At 41.8% G+C, this 20,271-nt stretch overlaps 2 protein-coding genes across 4 annotated transcripts in view; both read right to left on the reverse strand.

Annotated features, from left to right (window-relative positions):
• sema3ab (sema domain, immunoglobulin domain (Ig), short basic domain, secreted, (semaphorin) 3Ab) overlaps positions 1-20,271 on the reverse strand; it is a 411,101-nt gene that overhangs the window by 304,175 nt on the left and 86,655 nt on the right. The window lies entirely within an intron of this gene.
• On the reverse strand, positions 5,710-13,445 carry LOC148145800 (40-kDa huntingtin-associated protein-like). The gene is made up of 2 exons (XM_087999281.1): positions 13,253-13,445; positions 5,710-6,418 (listed from the first exon to the last, which is right to left on the reverse strand). Exons 1-2 carry the CDS (start codon positions 13,443-13,445, stop codon positions 5,859-5,861), a joined length of 753 nt encoding a protein of 250 aa, XP_087855407.1. The 3' UTR covers positions 5,710-5,858.

The raw sequence follows: 20,271 nt of genomic DNA on the forward strand, positions 1-20,271 counted from the left end.
TTAATGTTAATGTCATGTAAACACCATTCACAAATTGCAAAACTGCTGACAATAATTAAAATCGCAAGGAGGCTGAGATTTTAAGGGACGTCACATAGGTTGCCTTTAGACATTCCGATTAGGAGAGAGTTAAAATACATGTGATTCATTACACAGGAAATTACTGCTTAACAGAGGCTGAAGCAGAACATCATTGCTTATTGGATACCTCATCTCAGCAACAGTTCATAAATGCAGTACGGTTAAAGAAGGATTGTGGTTTGTTGCAAGGCACCAGTATTACAAGGCAATAATGCAAAGCCTTACTCAAGGAAAAATAAGATAATAAAATGAGTTATCCTATCCAGATGTGTATGTGTGAGAACAGAAGCTGAGAAAGTTAGGTCTGAGTCTTACATGCTGCTCTGACTGATGCGCTAGGAAAATCTAACATCCCACAAACCTAAGGAAATGGAACTTCTACTTGACTGTCAGTATAATCTCCAAATATACAGTCAGGAAATTTCTACATTAAGTTGCTGAAGCCTAACTTCACCTTCCTCCTCTCCCTTTCCATTAACTTTCATCCACATCATCTTGGTTATATAATCATGTCTTACTCTTCCTCATCATTTTTGTTGCATTATCCTCTTCAACCTGTGTTTCCCATAACCGTGGTAGACCTGCAAGAGCTCAAATTAATAATATATCATCCCTTAGGATTAAACAGTGACTAGACTGCTGTGGTTGAGTGGTATTTCAATGATGTGTCATTGTAGATTCTCAAACATTAACCTGGCATCAATAATAAGAGGTCCCCTGTCCTCTCTCACACCAAGCCCAGACTGCCTTCTCAAAAGCTTTATGACCTGTTCCTCCTTGCGTTTTAAATGCTCCAGGTGGAGAATTCTCGCTCTGATGGTTTGACTCTCATGGTTATTTTTCCATCAGGAAGGTCAAGCAATTGAGAAAAGTGTGCTAACAGCTCAAGTAACAATTGTTGTACCATCAATGTAGAGCAGGAATTATTTTGGAGTAAATCAACAGCCATGAAGTAAGATATAGAAGTTAGTAATCTCCATAAGCAGATGTACAGGCTATACCTGGGTAATTTTCCACATAGCTAGGTAAATGCCAGTGTTGTAACTGTACTGGAACAGCTTGACTAGGGGAGTGGAGAGTTTCTGGAGCACAAGTGTTTGGTACTATTGCCAGAATATTATCAGGGCCCATAGCCTTTACAGTATCCGGTGTCTCCAACTGTTTCTTGATATCATGTGGAGTGAATCGAATTGGCTGAAGATTAAAGACATTTGTGATGTTGGAGGAGGCCAAGATCGATTATACACTTAGCACTTCTGGTTAAAGATCGCTGTGAAGACTTCAGCCTTATCTTTTGCAATGATGTGCTGGGGTCTTCCATCATTGATGGTGGTATTTGTGAAGCCACCTTCAGTGAAAATCAAGAAATGAAAGGGAAAGAAAAACAATCTCCATCACTCAATTTAATGTACTTCAAAGCACCTAGCTCTCAAAGTCTGACAAGTTCTTAGGACCTTCCTAGGCAATTAAAGGTAGTAGTTGGAGAGATTTTATAGAAATGGAATATAATCCTTCAAAATGCCTTCGATTCTGAAAGGGTCCCATTTAATGGGAAAATGTTGAATGGATTTAGGAAATCCCGAAACCCTTCTGGGCAACATTTTTTTTTAAAAAAGCACCTAATTCATAGGATGTGGGTGTTGCTGGCTGGGCCAGCATTTTTTGCTTGTCCCTGTCTGCCCTTGGGGGTGAACTGCCTTTTTGACCCGTTGCAGTCCATGTGCTGTAGGTTGACCGACAATGCCCTTAGGGAGGGAATTCCAGGATTTTGTGAAGGAATATATTTCCAAATCAGAATGGTGAGCGGCTTGGAGCGTAACTTGCAGGTGGTGGTGTTGCCATATATCTGCTGCCCTTGTCCTTCGAGATGGTAGTGGTTGTGGGTTTGGAAGGTGTTGGCTAAGTAATCTTGGTGAATTTCTGCAGTGCATCTTGTCGATAGTAAGGCTGCTGCTGAGTGCCGGTGGTGGAGAGAGTGATGTGTTTTTGTGGATGTGGTGACAAACAAGTGGTCTGCTTTGTCTGGATGATGTCAGATATCAAGTGTCACTGGAGCTGCTCACCCACCTCAGCTGTGTTTCACAAGATATCCATTGAAATGCCCTGCCATTTCAGATTTGGCAGAGAGCTGGCAAGTACAAAGACAGCAAGGGGTGGTCAATAAAACTGCAGCCCCTGAGTGAGTGACTTGTGCCACTGTAGCTGTGGAGTTAAAATTCTCCCTAAAGTATTTTTCCTGATGGAGTGAAGATACATTTTTTTTTGAAAATCTAACATATACTTCCTCACTGTCATTCATTCAAAAACCAGCAACTAATTTCATAGCATCATTTGTCCCAATAGCATATCGAGGCATTAGCAACCTTCACCTATGAGAATCCAAAGTAAAGGTATATCCTATTAAATATCACTTTGTTTATAAAGTGATGAATCTAGTATTTGTTATATTGTTGTGCACGATGAATGTAACATAAATACTCTGGTGGTTCATTACTGAGAGCTTGACCTGAATGCAGCAAAGAGCTACCAGAGCACTTCCATCAATATTAATGACCTATCAGCAGGAGAGATTGTAGAGACATTTCTGTGTGATTTATGTGTTTGTATTGTGTATCTGGATGGTGTAAGAACAGAGTTCTTTTGAGACAAAGACAGGGAAGCTGTTTCTAATATTTTAAATGTACTGGCTTATATAAATGGGTTCATTTCATCTTAACGCTGTAAATATGGATGCAATAAACAGCAAATGGCTATTTCTATTTTTCCCAGAAAGGTCAGCTCATATTACACAAGTTAAGTGAAACCTCTTTCAAATATTTATCCTTTGCTTTGAAATCAGGAAGGAAATGATTCTTTGTGTATGCTAATAAACAAGTAACAGGAAACACTATTTCTTCAGTGTAAAGGGGAGGACTTCTCTGAGGCTATTGACTGTACAGCAAACTTTCTAATGAAACTATTGGAATTCTGAGTCATAAATTAAAAATAAATAACTGTGTCTGCTTAAGTCCTGTTACAACTTTATGAAACATTTGGTTCGGCCACAGATGGAATACTCAGTGTATTTCTGGTTGCCATACCATCGGAGAGATGTGATTTCACTGGAAAGGATGCAGAGGAAATTCACCAGGATGCTGCCCAGGATGGAAAGCCTCAGTCACAAGGAGAGACTGGATAGGCTGGGCTTGCCTTCCTTGGAGTGGAGCAGTCTGATGGGGATCTGATTGAGGTATATAAAATTGTGAAAGGCATAGACTGAGTAAATTGTGAGAATACCTTCCCTGTGGTAGATGTGTCTAAAACCAGACAACATTAATTTAAGATGAGGAGCAAATGGTTTTGAGGAGATCTGAGGGTTTTTTAAAACCAGGAGGTAGTACAAATATGGAACACACTATCTGAGAGGGTGTTGGAGGCATATACGTTCTCAATGTTAAAGAGACATTTGGATGAGCTCTTAAAATGACAGGGCATAGTTGCTGTGGACCAAGCGCAGGTAAACAGGATTAGCATAGTTTGGTGTTTGTTGGTCAACATAGACCCAGACCCTATCATATCTATGTCCAACATTTGCAAGCTTCACTATTCTGGGAGTACTTTTTTGTCAACTGATGTGGTGGCAATATCCATTGTAAAGAGAAATTATGAAAAGATTAGCTCAATATCAAAATGGAAAGCAAAAGCTTCTATAAGTATGTAAAAGGGAAGAAAGTAGCTAAAGTGAATGTTGGTCCTTTGGAGGATGAGACTGGCGAGTTGGTGAACGCACAAATGACAAAGACTTGAAATGAAGTGTTCTTCACGATGAAAACTGAGGAAAAACAAAGTGCCATCCCAATTATAACAGGTAATGCAGATGTTATGGAAAGGAAGGAATTTAAAACAACCATCAAGAGGGAAAATGTACTGCACAAACTATTAGAATTGAAGATAAACAAGATCCCCAGGGTCTGATGGCTTACAACCTGGATCTTAAAGAGCATGGTAGCAGTGATAGTGAATCCATTGGTTATAATCTTCCAAAATATCCCAGGTGGAGAACAATGGAAAATGTTAATATAACATTCTTTTCCATAGAGGGATGGAGGCAGAAATTAGGAAACTGTAGACCAGGTAGCTCCTCGGATGCTGCCTGAACTGCTGTGCTCTTCCAGCACCATTGATCCAGAAACTGTAGACCAGTTAATTTGACATCTGTCATTAGGAAATTATTAGAATCCATTATTAAGGAAGCAATAACAGGACATTTGAATAAAACACAATCCCAGGTCTGAAGACCTCCTCATGGTTCTGCTCCTGGGCCTGGCCAAACTGGCCATACACAGGTCCAGGCAGCGGGCCGTGAAGGGGGTCGTTAGGGCCAACTGCCTGCCCCTCTTCCGGGGTTACGTTAGAGCCCGGGTGTCCTTGGAGAAGGAGCACGTGGTGTCCACCAACACCCTGGAGTTGTTCAGGGAGAGGTGGGCGCCGCAGGGAGTGGAGTGCATTATTTCCCCCTCCAACTCTAGTTTGATTTAACCCCTGCCCTCCCCTTCACTGATTGATCACACAGCATTGCCCTTTGATGTGAAGGTCACTGCTTGTCACTGGTCACTCCGGTGTTTTCCTATCTTCCTGGTGGTGGAAATTGAATAAAGATTCGTGCATCTTGTGTCTCTCACTGTATCACACACCTGCACACACACACCATGGGTGCTGGGGAAAAAATAAGCACTAGAAAAAGAAAAAAGAAAATAGAAAAAAAAGAAAAAAAAACACAATCCATCAGAGTTTTGAGGATAAATAGTGTTTGACTACTTTATTAGAGTTCTTCAAAGATAAAAACAATCAATATGGATAATGGGGATCCTGGAGATATAGTATTTCTGGAATGCATTTGATAAAGTGCCACACAAAGGTTAATATACAATGTAAGATTATATTGGGGTAGAGCTAATATATTAGCTTGGATATAGGATTGACAAAACAACAGAAAGAAGAGAGTTGGGATAAATGGGTCTTTTTCTGCTTAGCAAGATGTAATTGTGGGGAACTGCAGGGTTTATTTCTTGGGACCCATCTACTGACAATCTGTATTAATGATTAGTGGATAGAAAATGCCATAACCAAACTAACAGATGACACTCAAATAGGTGGAAAAGCAAGTTGGAACAAAGAAATAACAAAAATTAGAAATGGATATACAAGGCTTAGGATGAATAGGCCGTAATTATTAGGTCTATACTCTCTGGGGTTTAGAAGAATGAGAAGAGATCTAACTGAGGGATATAAAATGTTCAAACCGGACAGAATTAGATTACATTACATTACATTACAGTGTGGAAACAGGCCCTTCGGCCCAACAAGTCCACACCGACCCGCCGAAGCGAAACCCACCCATACCCCTACTTATACCCCTTACCTAACACTACGGGCAATTTAGTATAGCCAATTCACCTGGCCCTGCACATCTTTGGACTGTGGGAGGAAACCGGAGCACCCGGAGGAAACCCACGCAAACACGGGGAGAACGTGCAAACTCCACACAGTCAGTCGCCTGAGGCGGGAATTGAACCCGGGTCTCTGACGCTGTGAGGCAGCAGTGCTAACCACTGTGCCACCGTGCCGCCCACTTTTATTTTATTTATTTTTTTCACGTCAGTGTTACCTTTATTAAATACATTTTAAATCCCAGCTCCCCAGCAGGACGGTCAGGGAGCACTCGACAGTACAGACAACACCCCAATCACTTGACGGCAGTTAGGAGATCTCGGTGGCGGGGGCACGTGGGTGGGATCTCACACACTTCGGCCTGAGGGTGCCAGGACCTCCTGTAGTACCAGGTGCAGCAGGTGGTTCTGCTCGGGGGTCAACAGCGGCCAGAGCTCCACCTGCAGAACCTTTAAGGACTCGAGATCCTTCTCCTGACAGGCCATCACAACTGACTGCAGCAGCAGGAAGACATTCTCCGGCAGGTAGTTCACTTGGCTATGGCTGTCAAACGATTCCCAGTCATATTTCTCCAGGGTCTGAGCGTGCTCTGGCAGTAGTTTCTGTGGTGGGGGCTGGAGCAGCATCAGCAGCAGGACTCGGGAGACCTCACACCGAGCGATAACGTCCATAAACGCACCTACAGGGGTACAGGTACCCAGCACCTGTAATCCTTTCTCCTGAGCCAGGAGCTGCATTTCTGTGAAAACAGCCAGAGCTCCATCGTAATCACGGGTAATTATTTTGCAGGTCGCCACTTTTCCGAGGGACAGGAGACACTCAATGGGAACCTGGGACTGCAGCTCAGCGGCCCGCTGAAAATGCACGGAGAATGGGTGTAGAAAGAATGTATCTTCTTTTGGGCAATCTCAAATGAGAGTTCATAGTTTTAGAATAAGGGGCAACAGATTTAGAACAGTGATGAGGAGGAATTACTTCTCAGTGAGTTATGACTCTGTGGGATTCACTTACCCTGAGTGTGATGGATGCTGGGACATCGAGTAAATTTGAGGAGGAAATAGATTTTCAATTAGTAACAGATTGAAGGATTTGAGACCTGGCAAGAAAGTGGAGCTGAGGCTGAGATAGGATCAACCATAGAGCATATAATACTTTAGGTGCAGTACAGGCCCATCAGCCCTCAATGTTGCGCTGACCTGTGAAGTTGCTCTGAAGTCAATGTATCCTACACTATGTCATTATCTTCGATATAAGTATCCAATGACCATTTAAGTGCCCTTAAGTTGGTGAGTCTACTGCTGTTACAGGCAGGGAATTCACACCCCTACTACTGAGTAAAGAACCTACTACTGAATCTGTCATTAATCTATCACCTCTCAGTTTAAAGCTACATCCCCTCGGGCTAGCCATCACCATCCAAGGAAAAAGGCACCCTATCGAATTCTCCGATCATCTTGTATGTTTCTATTAAGTCACCTCTTAACCCTCTTCTCTCTAATGCAAACAGCCCCAAGTCCCTTAATCTTTCCTCATAAGATCTTCCCTCCATACCAGGCAACATCCTAGTAAACCTCCTCTGCAGCCTTCCCAATGTTTCCACATCCTTCCTATAATGCGGTGACCAGAACTGTACGCAATACTCCAAGTGCAGTCGCACCAGTGTTTTGTACAGCTGCAACGGGACCTCATGGCTCCGAAACCGAACTCAATTCCTTGACCAATGAAACCTAACACACCGTACGCTGCCTTAACAACTCTATTAACCTGGATGGCAATTTTCAGGGATCTCTGTATATGGACACAGAAATCTCTCTGCTCATCTACACGACCAAGAATCTTACCATTAGCCCACTCTGTATTCCTATTACTCCTTCCAAAGTGAATCACCTCACTTTTCCACATTAAACTCCCATTTACCACCTCTCAGCCCAGCTCTGCAGCTTATCTATGTTCCTCTGTAACCTGCAACATCCTTCCACAATGTCCACAATTCCACCTATTTTAGTGTCAACCAGATTGTATTAAATGGCCAAGTGGAATCGAGGTGCTAAATTGCCTGCTGCTCCCATTTCTTACGTTCTTGTTGTATATTGTGTGAGAAATTGGCAAGAGTTGACATTCGGAACAAAAAGGTAAACATGTACAGCAGGTCATGCTGTAAACACATTTTGTAAGTGTGTAACTTGACTCAACAATGACTAAAGTAGAATGCAATTGAGGAGATTAAACTATAAATGAACATTTATGGTCTATTCAGCATTTGAATTAACTTCAGATCTCACTTCTACTGCTTTTCATGATTATGCATAAAATGACCATCTTGCCTTTCACAACCCCTTTATTGTGGTTCTGTTCGCCGAGCTGGGAATTTGTGTTGCAGACGTTTCGTCCCCTGTCTAGGTGACATCCTCAGTGCTTGAGAGCCTCCTGTGAAGCGCTTCTGTGATGTTTCATCTGGCATTTATAGTGGTTTGAATCTGCCGCTTCCAGTTGTCAGTTCCAGCTGTCCGCTGCAGTGGTCGGTATATTGGGTCCAGGTTGATGTGCTTATTGATTGAATCTGTGGATGATTGCCATGCCTCTAGGAATTCACTGGCTGTTCTCTGTTTGGCTTAGAACATAGAAGAATACAGCGCAGTACAGGCCCTTCGGCCCTCGATGTTGCGCCGATCCAAGCCCACCTAACCTACACTAGCCCACTATCCTCCATATGCCTATCCAATGCCCGCTTAAATGCCCATAATGAGGGAGAGTCCACCACTGCTACTGGCAGGGCATTCCATGAACTCATGACTCGCTGAGTAAAGAACCTACCCCTAACATCTGTCCTATACCTACCCCCCCTTAATTTAAAGCTATGCCCCCTTGTAATAGCTGACTCCATACGTGGAAAAAGATTCTCACTGTCGACCCTATCTAAACTCCTAATCATCTTATACACCTCTATCAAGTCACCCCTAAGCCTTCTTTTCTCCAATGAAAACAACCCCAAGTGCCTCAGCCTTTCCTCATACGATCTTTCTACCATACCAGGCAACATCCTGGTAAACCTCCTCTGCACCCGTTCCAGTGCCTCCACATCCTTCCTATAGTATGGTGACCAAAACTGCACACAATACTCCAGATGTGGCCGCACCAGAGTCTTATACAACTGCAACATGACCTCAGGACTCCGGAACTCAATTCCTCTACCAATAAAAGCTAGTACGCCATATGCCTTCCTCACCGCACTATTTACCTGGGTGGCAACTTTCAAAGATAAGCTTGTCCTATAATAGTACTGTTGTCCCAGTCGAATTCATGTTGCTTGTCATCTGTGTGTGTGGCTACTAAGGATAGCTGGTCGTGTCGTTTTGTGGCTAGTTGGTGTTCATGGATGCGGATCATTAGCTGTCTTCCTGTTTGTCCTATCTAGTGTTTTGTACAGTCCTTGCATGGGATTTTGTACACTACATTGGTTTTGCTCATGCTGGGTATTGGGTCCTTCGTTCTGGTGAGTTGTTGTCTGAGAGTGGCTGTTGGTTTGTGTGCTGTTATGAGTCCTAGTGGTTGCAGTAGTCTGGCTGTCAGTTCGGAAATGCTCTTGATGTATGGTAGTGTGGCTAGTCCTTTGGGTTGTGGCATGTCCTCGTTCCATTGTCTTTCCCTTAGGCATCTGTTGTTGAAATTGCGGGATATCCGTTTTTGGTGAATAAATTGTATAGGTGTTCTTCTTCCTCTTTTTGCAGTCCTGGTGTACTGCAGTGTGTTGTGGCCCTTTTGAATAGTGTCTTGATGCAACTTCTTTTGTGTGTGTTGGGGTAGTTACTTTCATAGTTTAGGACTTGGTCTGTGTGTGTGGCTTTCCTGTATACCTTTGTGGTGAATTCTCCGTTTGGTGTTCTCTGTACCATCACATCTAGGAATGGGAGTTGGTTGTCCGTTTCTTCCTCTCTAGTGAATCGGATTCCTGTGAGTGTGGCGTTGATGATCCGGTGTGTGTTCTCTATTACTGTGTTTTTAATGATTACAAAGGTGTCATCCACATATCTGACCCAGAGTTTGGGTTGAATTTGCGGTAAGACTGTTTGTTCTAATCTTTGCATTACCGCTTCTCCTATGAGTCCAGAGATGGGTGAGCCCATGGCCCCTTTATGGCCAATAAAATGTTTTGACATCTACTCACTGGTGTAGAGAATGCAGCAACCAATTTCTGCACAGCAAGCTCTCTTAAACAACATGATAATGGCCAGATAATCTCTTCAATCTACAGATGGCTGTCTCACTCCAATGATCTTGACCCTGATCACACAGTTATTATTTGTTTACAGCCTATACTCCTGTCTTTCTTTTCTTCAGGTAGCAATGCTAATTGATTATTCTCCTGTTGTCATTTGTCCAGAAACATTGAACCAATTGAATGCATCAGCCTGAAGGCAGTAGAATTCTGTTGATTTCACGGATCAGCTGTTTGCAGAAGCTCAGGTTTTATTTCACTTTATATTTTACCAGCAGCAGCTGTTGTGTGAGGCTGTTCTTGTCCATGTTATTGCAATATTCTACTGTGTTGTATCATAGCCTTGCAATTCCATAGCATATGAACTAGTAACTTCAAAGGTGCAAATATTGTATCTTTTAAATCACAGGAAACAAATCAACACAAATTCAGTTAAAATAACCCATTTATACATAATTCTAAATAATGGACAGATACCTATTGCTTGATCTCAGTCACTTTGCACAGAATATCCAGATTTATTCCCTGCATTTAAATAAATGTTGACTGAATATATTATTCGATTGACTCTGTTGAGATGTTACTGCTGAATGTAATGAAATGTTCAAAAAAAAGTTGGCAAAGGCAGTCCCCACATCTCAAAAATGAATCATTTTTGTTCAAAACTTCTTATTTTGATTTGGATTACTAAATTATCAAATGATTCAATTCTTGGCGATACATTGCAGAATTATTGCTTTTCACTGAGATTTGTAAGTGGGTAACAAAACTGACAACTATCTATTGGGGTAAATTCTATCCGGGAAGTTCAGATACCTGGTGCTGAACTGAAGGGCACTGCTCTGGAGGAAGCTGTCTGACATACCATTGTTTGCAGAGGGAGAAGAGTCCGAGATGAGTTGACAGATTTTGTTTTGATAACATCTTGTTTAAGTCACATAATGTTGCATTTTCCCACAAGTTAACTTTCTACATGTGTTTGGAAAAAGTGATAAAAGGGCGTACACTCTTCATAATGATGAGGTGGAGTCATTTCTCCTTTACCGTGTGTGTGTGTATATCAGGGAGAGAGAGAGTGTGCGTGAGTGAGTGTGTGTGTGTCTCTCTCTCATACTCTCACACACTCACTCACGCACACTCTCTCTCTCCCTCATATGCACACACGTGCACACACGCGCGCACACGCACGCGCACACACACAAGTCTATGAGGTAAATTTGCATTTGCAGATTTGTACTTGCAGTTATATTCTATTTTGTTCAAAAAGCACACAACCTGTAGGCGGTCAGTCCATGTGACGTTATAAATTCCTACTTTGAAATAGAACCTGTCTGACTCAAGGTTGGGATACAGACAGACTAACCTCACCCCTTTAATGTATTGTCTGAACTTGAGATGTCACTTTTTAAAAAATAAAACCTTAAGTTATCTCAGAAATGTGATTTGAAAGAAGTTATGGGATTTTCATATTAATGAATAGAAACCTGCATCCCCATTCTAAGTGATTAAAGACTTAACAGGAATCTAGGTTTGTTAATACATCGCATCAATTGTTTGACATTATGATATTTTGCTATAAATTCTGTGTCCTATGATTCTGCTCCACTAGCTACCTGACAAAGGAGCAGAGCTCTGAAAACTTGTGCTTCCAAATAAACCAGTTGGACTATAACCCGGTATTGTGTGATTTTTAACTTTGTTCACCCCAGTCCAACACTGGCACCTCCACATCACAATTAATTAATAGCTAGTCTGTTTCTCAAATTTTGAGTTGATGCAGGCATTTTTGAAAACCATGAAATGCCTCTAAACTCAACAAAAGAACCTCAGGAATAAGAGTGTGTGGACCAGAGAGTAAGTGAGACATTGAGACCCAATTGGGACTGCCTTTTGTCCTCAAGCTTGAAGGACCTTTGAGATCCAATGCGCCAATGTTTTGTTTTCCACAAATTGCTTCATCTCTTTTTCTGCACTAAAAGTAACAACATGACAACTAAACTATTTTTGTCTGAAATATTTAGTTTAAATTGATTATCGCCAGTACAAAGCTGTGAAAAAGTACATGAATATCTAAAAGCAGGTTGTCAGGTGAAACAATTGTGTGACGTTCCTGGCTTAACTTAGTCATCAGGTTAGATCTGGGGAAAAAAACGATAATTGGAGACTGAGGTGGAAATACAGCCAAAGATAGAATCACACTAAAGATCTGTGTGACAAGGCACGGTGGGCGTCACGGTGGCACAGTGGTTAGCACTGCTGCCTCACAGCGCCAGAGACCCGGGTTCAATTCCCGCCTCAGGCGACTGACTGTGTGGAGTTTGCACGTTCTCCCCATGTCTGCGTGGGTTTCCTCCGGGTGCTCCGGTTTCCTCCCACACTCCAAAGATGTGCAGGTCAGGTGAATTGGCCATGCTAAATTGCCCGTAGTGTTAGGTAAGGGGTAAATGTAGGGGTATGGGTGGGTTACGCTTCGGCGGGTCGGTGTGGACTTGTTGGGCCGAAGGGCCTGTTTCCACACTGTAATGTAATCTAATCTAATAAAAGGCAACTGGGGAAAAAGTCATGCAGTCACTGAAAGCTCCAAAATGGAGACAGAGTTAAGTGATGAGGCTTTAGAACCAAAGGATGCCTCCATGTATATTACTGATACTTGGGGTTTGTTAAAAGATCTAACACAAGTCTCAGAATTAGATTTCCCCCTTACCCTCAGCTGGATTTTCTGAACAGTTTACCAATATTCACCTGACCGCATGCTCATTCAATCACTCTCAAAGGGAGGCAAACTGTGTATGAAAGATGGATAAAAACCATGTGTGGTTTTACAGCAACACAGAATGGTGAAAGTTAATCTACACTTTCTAAGTTGGACCAGTCGGGAAACTGTCAGATTTTAAGCTGCTTGGCTGAATGGCCTACATCTGTTCCTCCATCTTATGGACTGAGCTAGATCATTAAGTGTATTCAAGGCTGAGATAGATTTTTGCCCAACAAGGAAACCAAGGGTGTTAGGGATAAGGCAGGAAAATGGAATTGAGGATTATCACAATCAACCATGATCTCATTGAATAGTAGAGATGACTAAATGGGCTGAATGGCCTATTTCTCCTCCTACGTCTTATGGTCTTGTTAGGCAGGTGAGACAGCAGTAGGAACACTAACATGGCCAAATAACCTCTAATCAGATGAGAGGATTACAGCGATGGTCACAGCGCCACTAGTTTTACCAGAACTGTGTATCAATGGCTGAGGGCATAACTGGGTGTAACAATTACACAGTGACACGCCACCAATATTCAACAGTCACATGGAGAAAAGCCAGTTCGTTGGGGTGTCAAGTATCACTCATCATCTATGAAACCACAGAAAAGCAAATTATATCTTCACAGGAATGCAAGACTGTGGAAACGAGGGGGAAATATTTAAATTCTAGCTCCATCGTATCTCTGGACTAAATTACAAAAGGAAGCTGTTGCATTTTTAACAACATGGACAGGAAAGCTTGCATATTCTGAGAGTAAGGCTTACTCTGTATTGAGATGTCACTGTCCAAGTCAATGATTTTGTAATGAATTGTGAATCCATTATTTTCCATTTCAAGTGCTCTAAATGCATGTGCAAATGGCTCATTCCATAGATTTGCAACAGAGGTTATCTTATACTCATCAGTTGCTCTCTTTGATGTGATTATTTTAGAATATCCACTAGTGCCAGCAATCATAATCACCAGAAGAAATAAATACTGTGCTCTTACATTTTACAGTGAAAGTTAGATGTATTTATTTTACCTCCACATGAACCTAGAACCTAGAATTCCTTAACTCAAATACTGCCAAACAGAAAAACCATTGTAATTCCTTGTTGTTCATTCTCAATAACTTGAAAATGAAAATGTTAAGACTATGTATCTATTATCATTACCTTATGGAGTGTAAACCAATACAATGACAATCTGGAACTAGTGAAAATGAAAGCAAGGACTTTCTTTGCAATTCTATCAATCAAATCTCAAATAATCTTGTGCTGCATTTTACCATGTGCAGTAAAATGTTCCAACACAAGATCATGTTCTGAGATTTGATTTCTATCCACTGTGAATTAGCTCAAAATGAAGGCAGTAGATGGTATAAGACATCAGCCTCACTGATTGCAAGGTATGGAGAACAAATATCATTCAGCAGATTGGACGATAGAACCAAAGAATATTTGCAGAACTAAAGGAGGCCATTCAACCTTTCACATCTGTAGTCATCCTCTGCAACAGCAATTCCCTGAAGGCTACACCTCCATCTTTTCACCATCGTCGCTCAAAAGTTTCATCGTCAGCTAATGATCCAATGTCCTTCAAAAGTCCTGATTCTATTTTCCTCCACCACACTTCCAGGCAGTGGCTTCCTGAGCCAAACAACTTGCCTTCCTAGATTGTTTTTGATCCTCATGTTGCCCTATCCTCTTTTGCTAACCAATTTAGGTCAGTGTCCTCTGGCCCCTGATGTGGGGTACAGGCAGCACCAGCTCCACTCTAAATGTCTTCCAGGAAGCAGGGAAATTCAAAAGGTGAGCTGTTTCATTTAAGGTGGGAAATGTTCAGGAAAGGTCAAATACCTACAAGTGATACAGATGTCCACATAAATACCCCAATGTTTTGTGATATGCAGCATTGACAAAGTGTGGGTTAACATCCATGGCTCAGCTATTGCTCCTCAGAGATCCCCATAAACTATTTGGCTTGCCGTGTCCCTCCTCCAACTGAAATTCTTCTTAAAAGCCTGGCCACTTTTTCTGAAGTACTTCTCGAACTCTCCTCTCTAAATTGACATCCTAGATCCCACCAAGTTACTTCTTCACATGAATGGATACAGGTTGTTGTTAGAAAAAGGCAATGACAAAGTCAGGAAAATAATGAAGATCTGTATCTAATATACAATTTACCTCCCAACAGAAAATGTACAAAGACCTTTCCTGAACATTTCCCACCTTAATGAAACACAGCTCACCTTTTGAATTTCCCTGTTTCCTTCCACACAATAGGATGTTTCTTTGACTATACCTTTTAAATTTTTTACAATGTTTGAGACAAACTGAGTGCCTTTATAATCAGTGTTGAGCTTGATTAAATACCAGAAATTGCTGACAGCCACGTCCTGTTATAACGGGAAAATCTTCCAGAGCTGGAATTAAAAGGGTTGAAAAGATTCTCTGAAAATACATTTATTGTCCGCTCCTTGCTAAATTCAAGTGGACGATGTTACCTCATCCTCCGTGAGTCAGATTTTGAAAGCAGATTGATGTATTTAATCTGTTAAACAAACTCTTTGGAACAAGGCAGACATTCATTCACATGTGAAACTGCAGAACAAAGTGGCATTTTAAACCAGCCGGAAACTCGAGAATCTGACAGACGTCAGCTAACAGGAGCCGCATGCAATGTATGATTCCTGTGTCTATCAGCTGTCTGATGTTTATACTCATATTGCTGCACATTATCAACAAGAGAAATAGAAGGCAGTATCAATTTCCTTTTGGATTATGTCAAGGATATAGTTAAAGGTACAGGATTCCAACATTGATCTGTCTGTAATTAAGATTTAAATTATGAAATTCCTGAAGGAACATTTGTTTTTGCTGGGTAAGTGATTCAGAGAAAAACCCCGAAATACAAAACCAAACTGCTCCGGATTTTGGATATCTGAAATAAAAACAAAATGCTGGAAGTTCTCTGGCAAAGATGCATCTGTCCATTATGGGCGGCACGGTGGCACAGTGGTTAGCACTGCTGCCTCACAGCGCCAGAGACCCAGGTTCGATTCCTGCCTCAGGCGACTGTCTGTGTGGAATTTGCACATTCTCCCTGTGTCTGCGTGGGTTTCCTCCTGGTGCTCCGGTTTCTTCCCACATGTGCATGTTAGGTGAATTGGCCATGCTAAATTGCACCCTAGTGTCCTAGTGTTAGGTGTAAGGGAATGAGGCTGGGTGGGTTGCGTTTCAGCGGGTTGGTGTGGACTTGTTGGGCCGAAGGGCCTGTTTCCACACTAAAAGTAATCTAAAAAAATGCAGTGAACAATTCAAGATGTTGAGCTTTCACTGGAGCCCCAAGGAACCACATTCCAGCCCTGTTCCTGACTCAACTCATGTTGGAATTGGACTCCTCAGCAATACTCGGGGGGGGGGGGGAGATACCTTTCTGGAGATGTCCCTTTCAAAGGTAATATCCCCTCAAGAGGCTGATTGATGTTTTCTATTCTGCTGAAATCGTTTACTCAAGGCCTTTAATTGAAGCAAATTTAGGAGAGCTCAGAGTAACTTAGTGCCTCTTGACAAAAGTCTCAGTGTTTCACACAATGGAACAACAAAGCAGTTTTTCCAGAGTGAGTCAGTTTATGAAGCAAACAAGGGGATTCGGTTGTTCTCATTGTTAACCTTTGAACACAGAATGCAGTGGTCACAATTGATCTACACATTCATCAAACACATCAGATTTAAAAGATAAAATATTGCCATTACTAATGAAATGATAGGGGAGAGTCACTGAGCCAGTTGGTTGGTTCAATGTTTCTAGTATTTTGTTCAATGCCTGCCTTAAAATTGAATGGTGGAGCAGAATGGCCTAATTTCTGCTCCTATGGAGGAGAAATTATTCTTTTTTTCCACTTTTCCCTGAAATAAAATCTCTTTTATAGAAAATAACCCTTTGAGGTTTCAATACAATTCTTCAGTCTTTTATCTTATAAGTTTCTCGTAAAAATGAAGATACAGAGTTGCATGGTTTGGTTGAACTGAAATATTTGGAAAAGAATGCAGTGGTGGTTTCTTTAAGTTGAAGAGTATGGTGCTGGAAAAACACAGCTGGCCAGGCAGCATCCGACGAGTAGGAGGATCGATGTTTCGGGCACAAGCCCCTCATCAGGAGATGTCAATCTTCCTGCTCCTCGGATGCTGCCTGACCTGCTGTGTTTTTCCAGCACCACATTCTTCGAATCTAACCACCATCATCTGCAGTCCTCACTTTCTCCTAGTGATTTTTTTAAGCATAAATTCGAGGATAATATGGGAATACAGCTTGATCCTTCGACCATCTGCAAAAACTGGGATACATTCCTTGCAAATAGCTGGCATGGGCTTGATAGGCTGAATGTTTTCTCTCTGTGCTACAGTCATGTTACCATTTTGCCTTACATCCTGTATTATCAATTCAAAATTCTATTTAAAATATATTTGCCAATGAATAATTAGAACTGTTGGTTTCAGTGTACTTTCTAACATTATGCTGTTGAATGTTGTGCCTATACCTAGATTCAGCAGTTACCCCAACAATTCACTGCAGCAGTCAATAGCTGACAGATCCTTCAAGGCTACGCATTATTTCAGATGATGTATTCCTTTGGCAGTTTAAAATACCAATGAGGATATGCTCGTGAAATTCTCCTTTAGTAAATGCTTGCTCTTATCCACTGTACGAGAGACCAGCTTTCATAACTAAATCTCTTTTTCTCTTTCAGAATTCAGCACCAGTATTGGCCATCCTTGGGGGCGGTTCAACAGAAAGCAGATGCAGAGATAAGCTCCACTTTTAACAAAATTGAGTAGAAATTACAATTACCAATGTTCTCACCCTTTTATCTTCCAGGGAGTACAGACCTAGATTATGCTATTTCTCTTCATATTTTAAACATGTATCTTTTAGGATCTTTACCAACTTCCAAATGGTTTGATCAATAAAAAAACCCAAATCAGCCAGACTGGGTACAGGACAGCACGGGTCAGGAGACAATCAGGTCCTGTGCTGAGCTCTCTCATCTCAGCCAGCTTGAAATTACTCATTGAAGTTCTGGAAACATCTGTATCGATGTGAGATCTAAGCTTTTGTGAATGAATAAAAAGCAATTCCATTGAACATAACCATCAGCAGAAGATGAAAAGAGAGGAGATCTGATTTGGAAGCCAAACTGACCCAAGTTCCATATGATCTAACATCAGTGAGACCTGCCTCTTTCGCACATTATGTATCTGTACTTCAGAGTCAAAACACAATTTCCTTTTGTTCTACTATAGGAACCAGGATTCTGCTGCTGATGGTTGTCCAGTTGCCCCTTTTGTGAATTGTATGTATGTTTTGTGGTAAGCATAAACTATACAAGAGAGACGGTTTGCACCTTAATAGGTTGGGGACCAGCATTCTGGCAGGCAGGTTTGCGACTGCAACACAGCTACGTTTAAACTAAGTAGCTGGGGGGAGGGGACAAACTGGATGTTTAAGAAGGAAATTGAAGGGAAAGTTAGAACAAAGAAATTCAAGAAAGACAACTCTATCAATGAGGCAGAAAACTCAAAAAGGGATCATGCTGTAAGGTTGAGTGAAATAGGAGTTGATGGGAAGGGTGAGGGCAGTAACAAATTAAAAATACTATACATGAATGCACGAAGCATTAGAAATGAGATGGATGAGCTTGAGGCTTTTTTGGAAATTGGCAGATACGATATTGTGGGAATAACTGAGACGTGGCTTCAAGTGGACAGGGAAATGAATATTCAAGGCTACACATGCTATCGTAAGGACATACTGACGGGCAGAGGGGGTGGGGTGGCCTTGTTGGTAAGGGACGATATTCAGTCCCTTGCTGGGGGGACCTAAAATCAGGGGATGTAGAGTCAGTATGGATAGAGCTGAGAAATTCTAAGGGTAAAAAGACCCTCCTGGGAGTTATCTACAGGCCCCCAAACAGTAGTCTGGATGTCGGATGTAAGTTGAATCAGGAGCTGAAATTGGCCTGTCGCAAGGATGTTACTACAGTTGTTATGGGGGATTTCAACATGCAGGTAGACTGGGAGAATCAGGATGGTATTGGACCTCAAGAAAGAGACTTTATGGAATGCCTCCGAGATAGATTCTTAGAACAGCTGGTACTGGAGCCTACCAGGGAGAAGGGAATTCTGGATCTTGTATTGTGCAATGAACCAGAATTGATCAGGGACCTCGAAGTGAAGGAGCCATTGGGAAGTAGTGACCATAATACAATAAGCTTCAATCTGCAATTTGAGAGAGAGAGGGTACAATCGGAAGTGACAATATTTCTGTTGAATAAAGGGAACTATGAGGGAGGAGCTGGACAAAGTTCAATGGTGCAATACCTTAGCAGGGATGACAATGGAGGAACAATGGCAGATATTTCTGGGTATAATGCAGAAGATGCAGAATCAGTTCATTCCAAAAAGGAAGAAAGATCCTATGAGGAGGCATGGGTGGCCGTGGCTGACAAGGGAAGTTAAGAAACATATAAAGTTAAAAGAGAAAAAGTATAACATAGCAAAGATAAGTGGGAAAACGGAGGACTGGGAAGCTTTTAAAGAACAACAGAGGATTACTAAGAAGGAAATACGCAGAGGAAAAATGAGGTACGAAGGTAAACTGGCCGAAAATATAAAGGAAGATAGTCAAAAGTTTTTTAGGTATGTGAAAGGCAAAAAAATGGTTAAGACTAAAATTGGGCCCTTGAAGACAGAAACAGGGGAATATATTATGGGGAACAAAGAAATGGCAGAAGAATTGAATTGGTACTTCAGATCTGTGTTCACTGGGGAAGACACAAGCAATCTCCCTGAGGTAACAGTGGCTGAAGGACCTGAACTGAAGGGAATTTATATTTGCCAGGAATTGGTGTTGGGGAGACTGTTAGGTCTGAAGGTTGATAAGTCTCCGGGGCCTGATGGTCTACATCCCAGGGTACTGAAGGAGGTGGCTCGGGAAATCGTGGATACATTGGTGATTATTTTCCAGAGTTCGATAGATTCGGGATCAGTTCCTGTGGATTGGAGGGTGGCTAATGTTGTACCACTTTTTAAGAAAGGTGGGAGAGAGAAAGCAGGAAATTATAGACCAGTTAGTCTGACCTCAGTGGTGGGAAAGATGCTGGAGTCTATTATAAAGGATGAAATTATGACACATCTGGATAGTAGTAACAGGATAGGTCAGAGTCAGCATGGATTTATGAAGGGGAAATCATGCTTGACTAATCTTCTGGAATTTTTTGAGGATGCAACTCTGAAGATGGATGAGGGTGATCCAGTAGATGTAGTGTACCTGGACTTTCAGAAAGCTTTTGATAAAGTCCCACATAGGAGGGTAGTGAGCAAAATTAGGGCGCATGGTATTGGGGGCAAAGTACTAACTTGGATTGAAAGTTGGTTGGCTGATAGGAACCAAAGAGTAGTGATAAACGGCTCCATTTCGGAATGGCAGGCATTGAACAGTGGGGTACCGCAGGGATCAGTGCTGGGACCGCAGCTTTTTACAATATATGTTAATGATATAAAGATGGTATTAGTAATAATATTAGCAAATTTGCTGATGATACTAAGCTGGGTGGCAGGGTGAAATGTGATGAGGATGTTAGGAGATTACAGGGTGACCTAGACAGGTTAGGTGAGTGGTCAGATGCATGGCAGATGCAGTTTAATGTGGATAAATGTGTGGTTATCCACTTTGGTGGCAAGAACAGGAAGGCAGATTACTACCTAAATGGAATCAATTTAGGTAAAGGGGCAGTACA

This window comes from Chiloscyllium plagiosum, unplaced genomic scaffold (assembly GCF_037043375.1).
Source record: "Chiloscyllium plagiosum isolate Xiang-an unplaced genomic scaffold, Cpla_swu_hap1 HiC_scaffold_23, whole genome shotgun sequence".
NCBI classification, from domain to species: Eukaryota; Metazoa; Chordata; class Chondrichthyes; order Orectolobiformes; family Hemiscylliidae; genus Chiloscyllium; species Chiloscyllium plagiosum.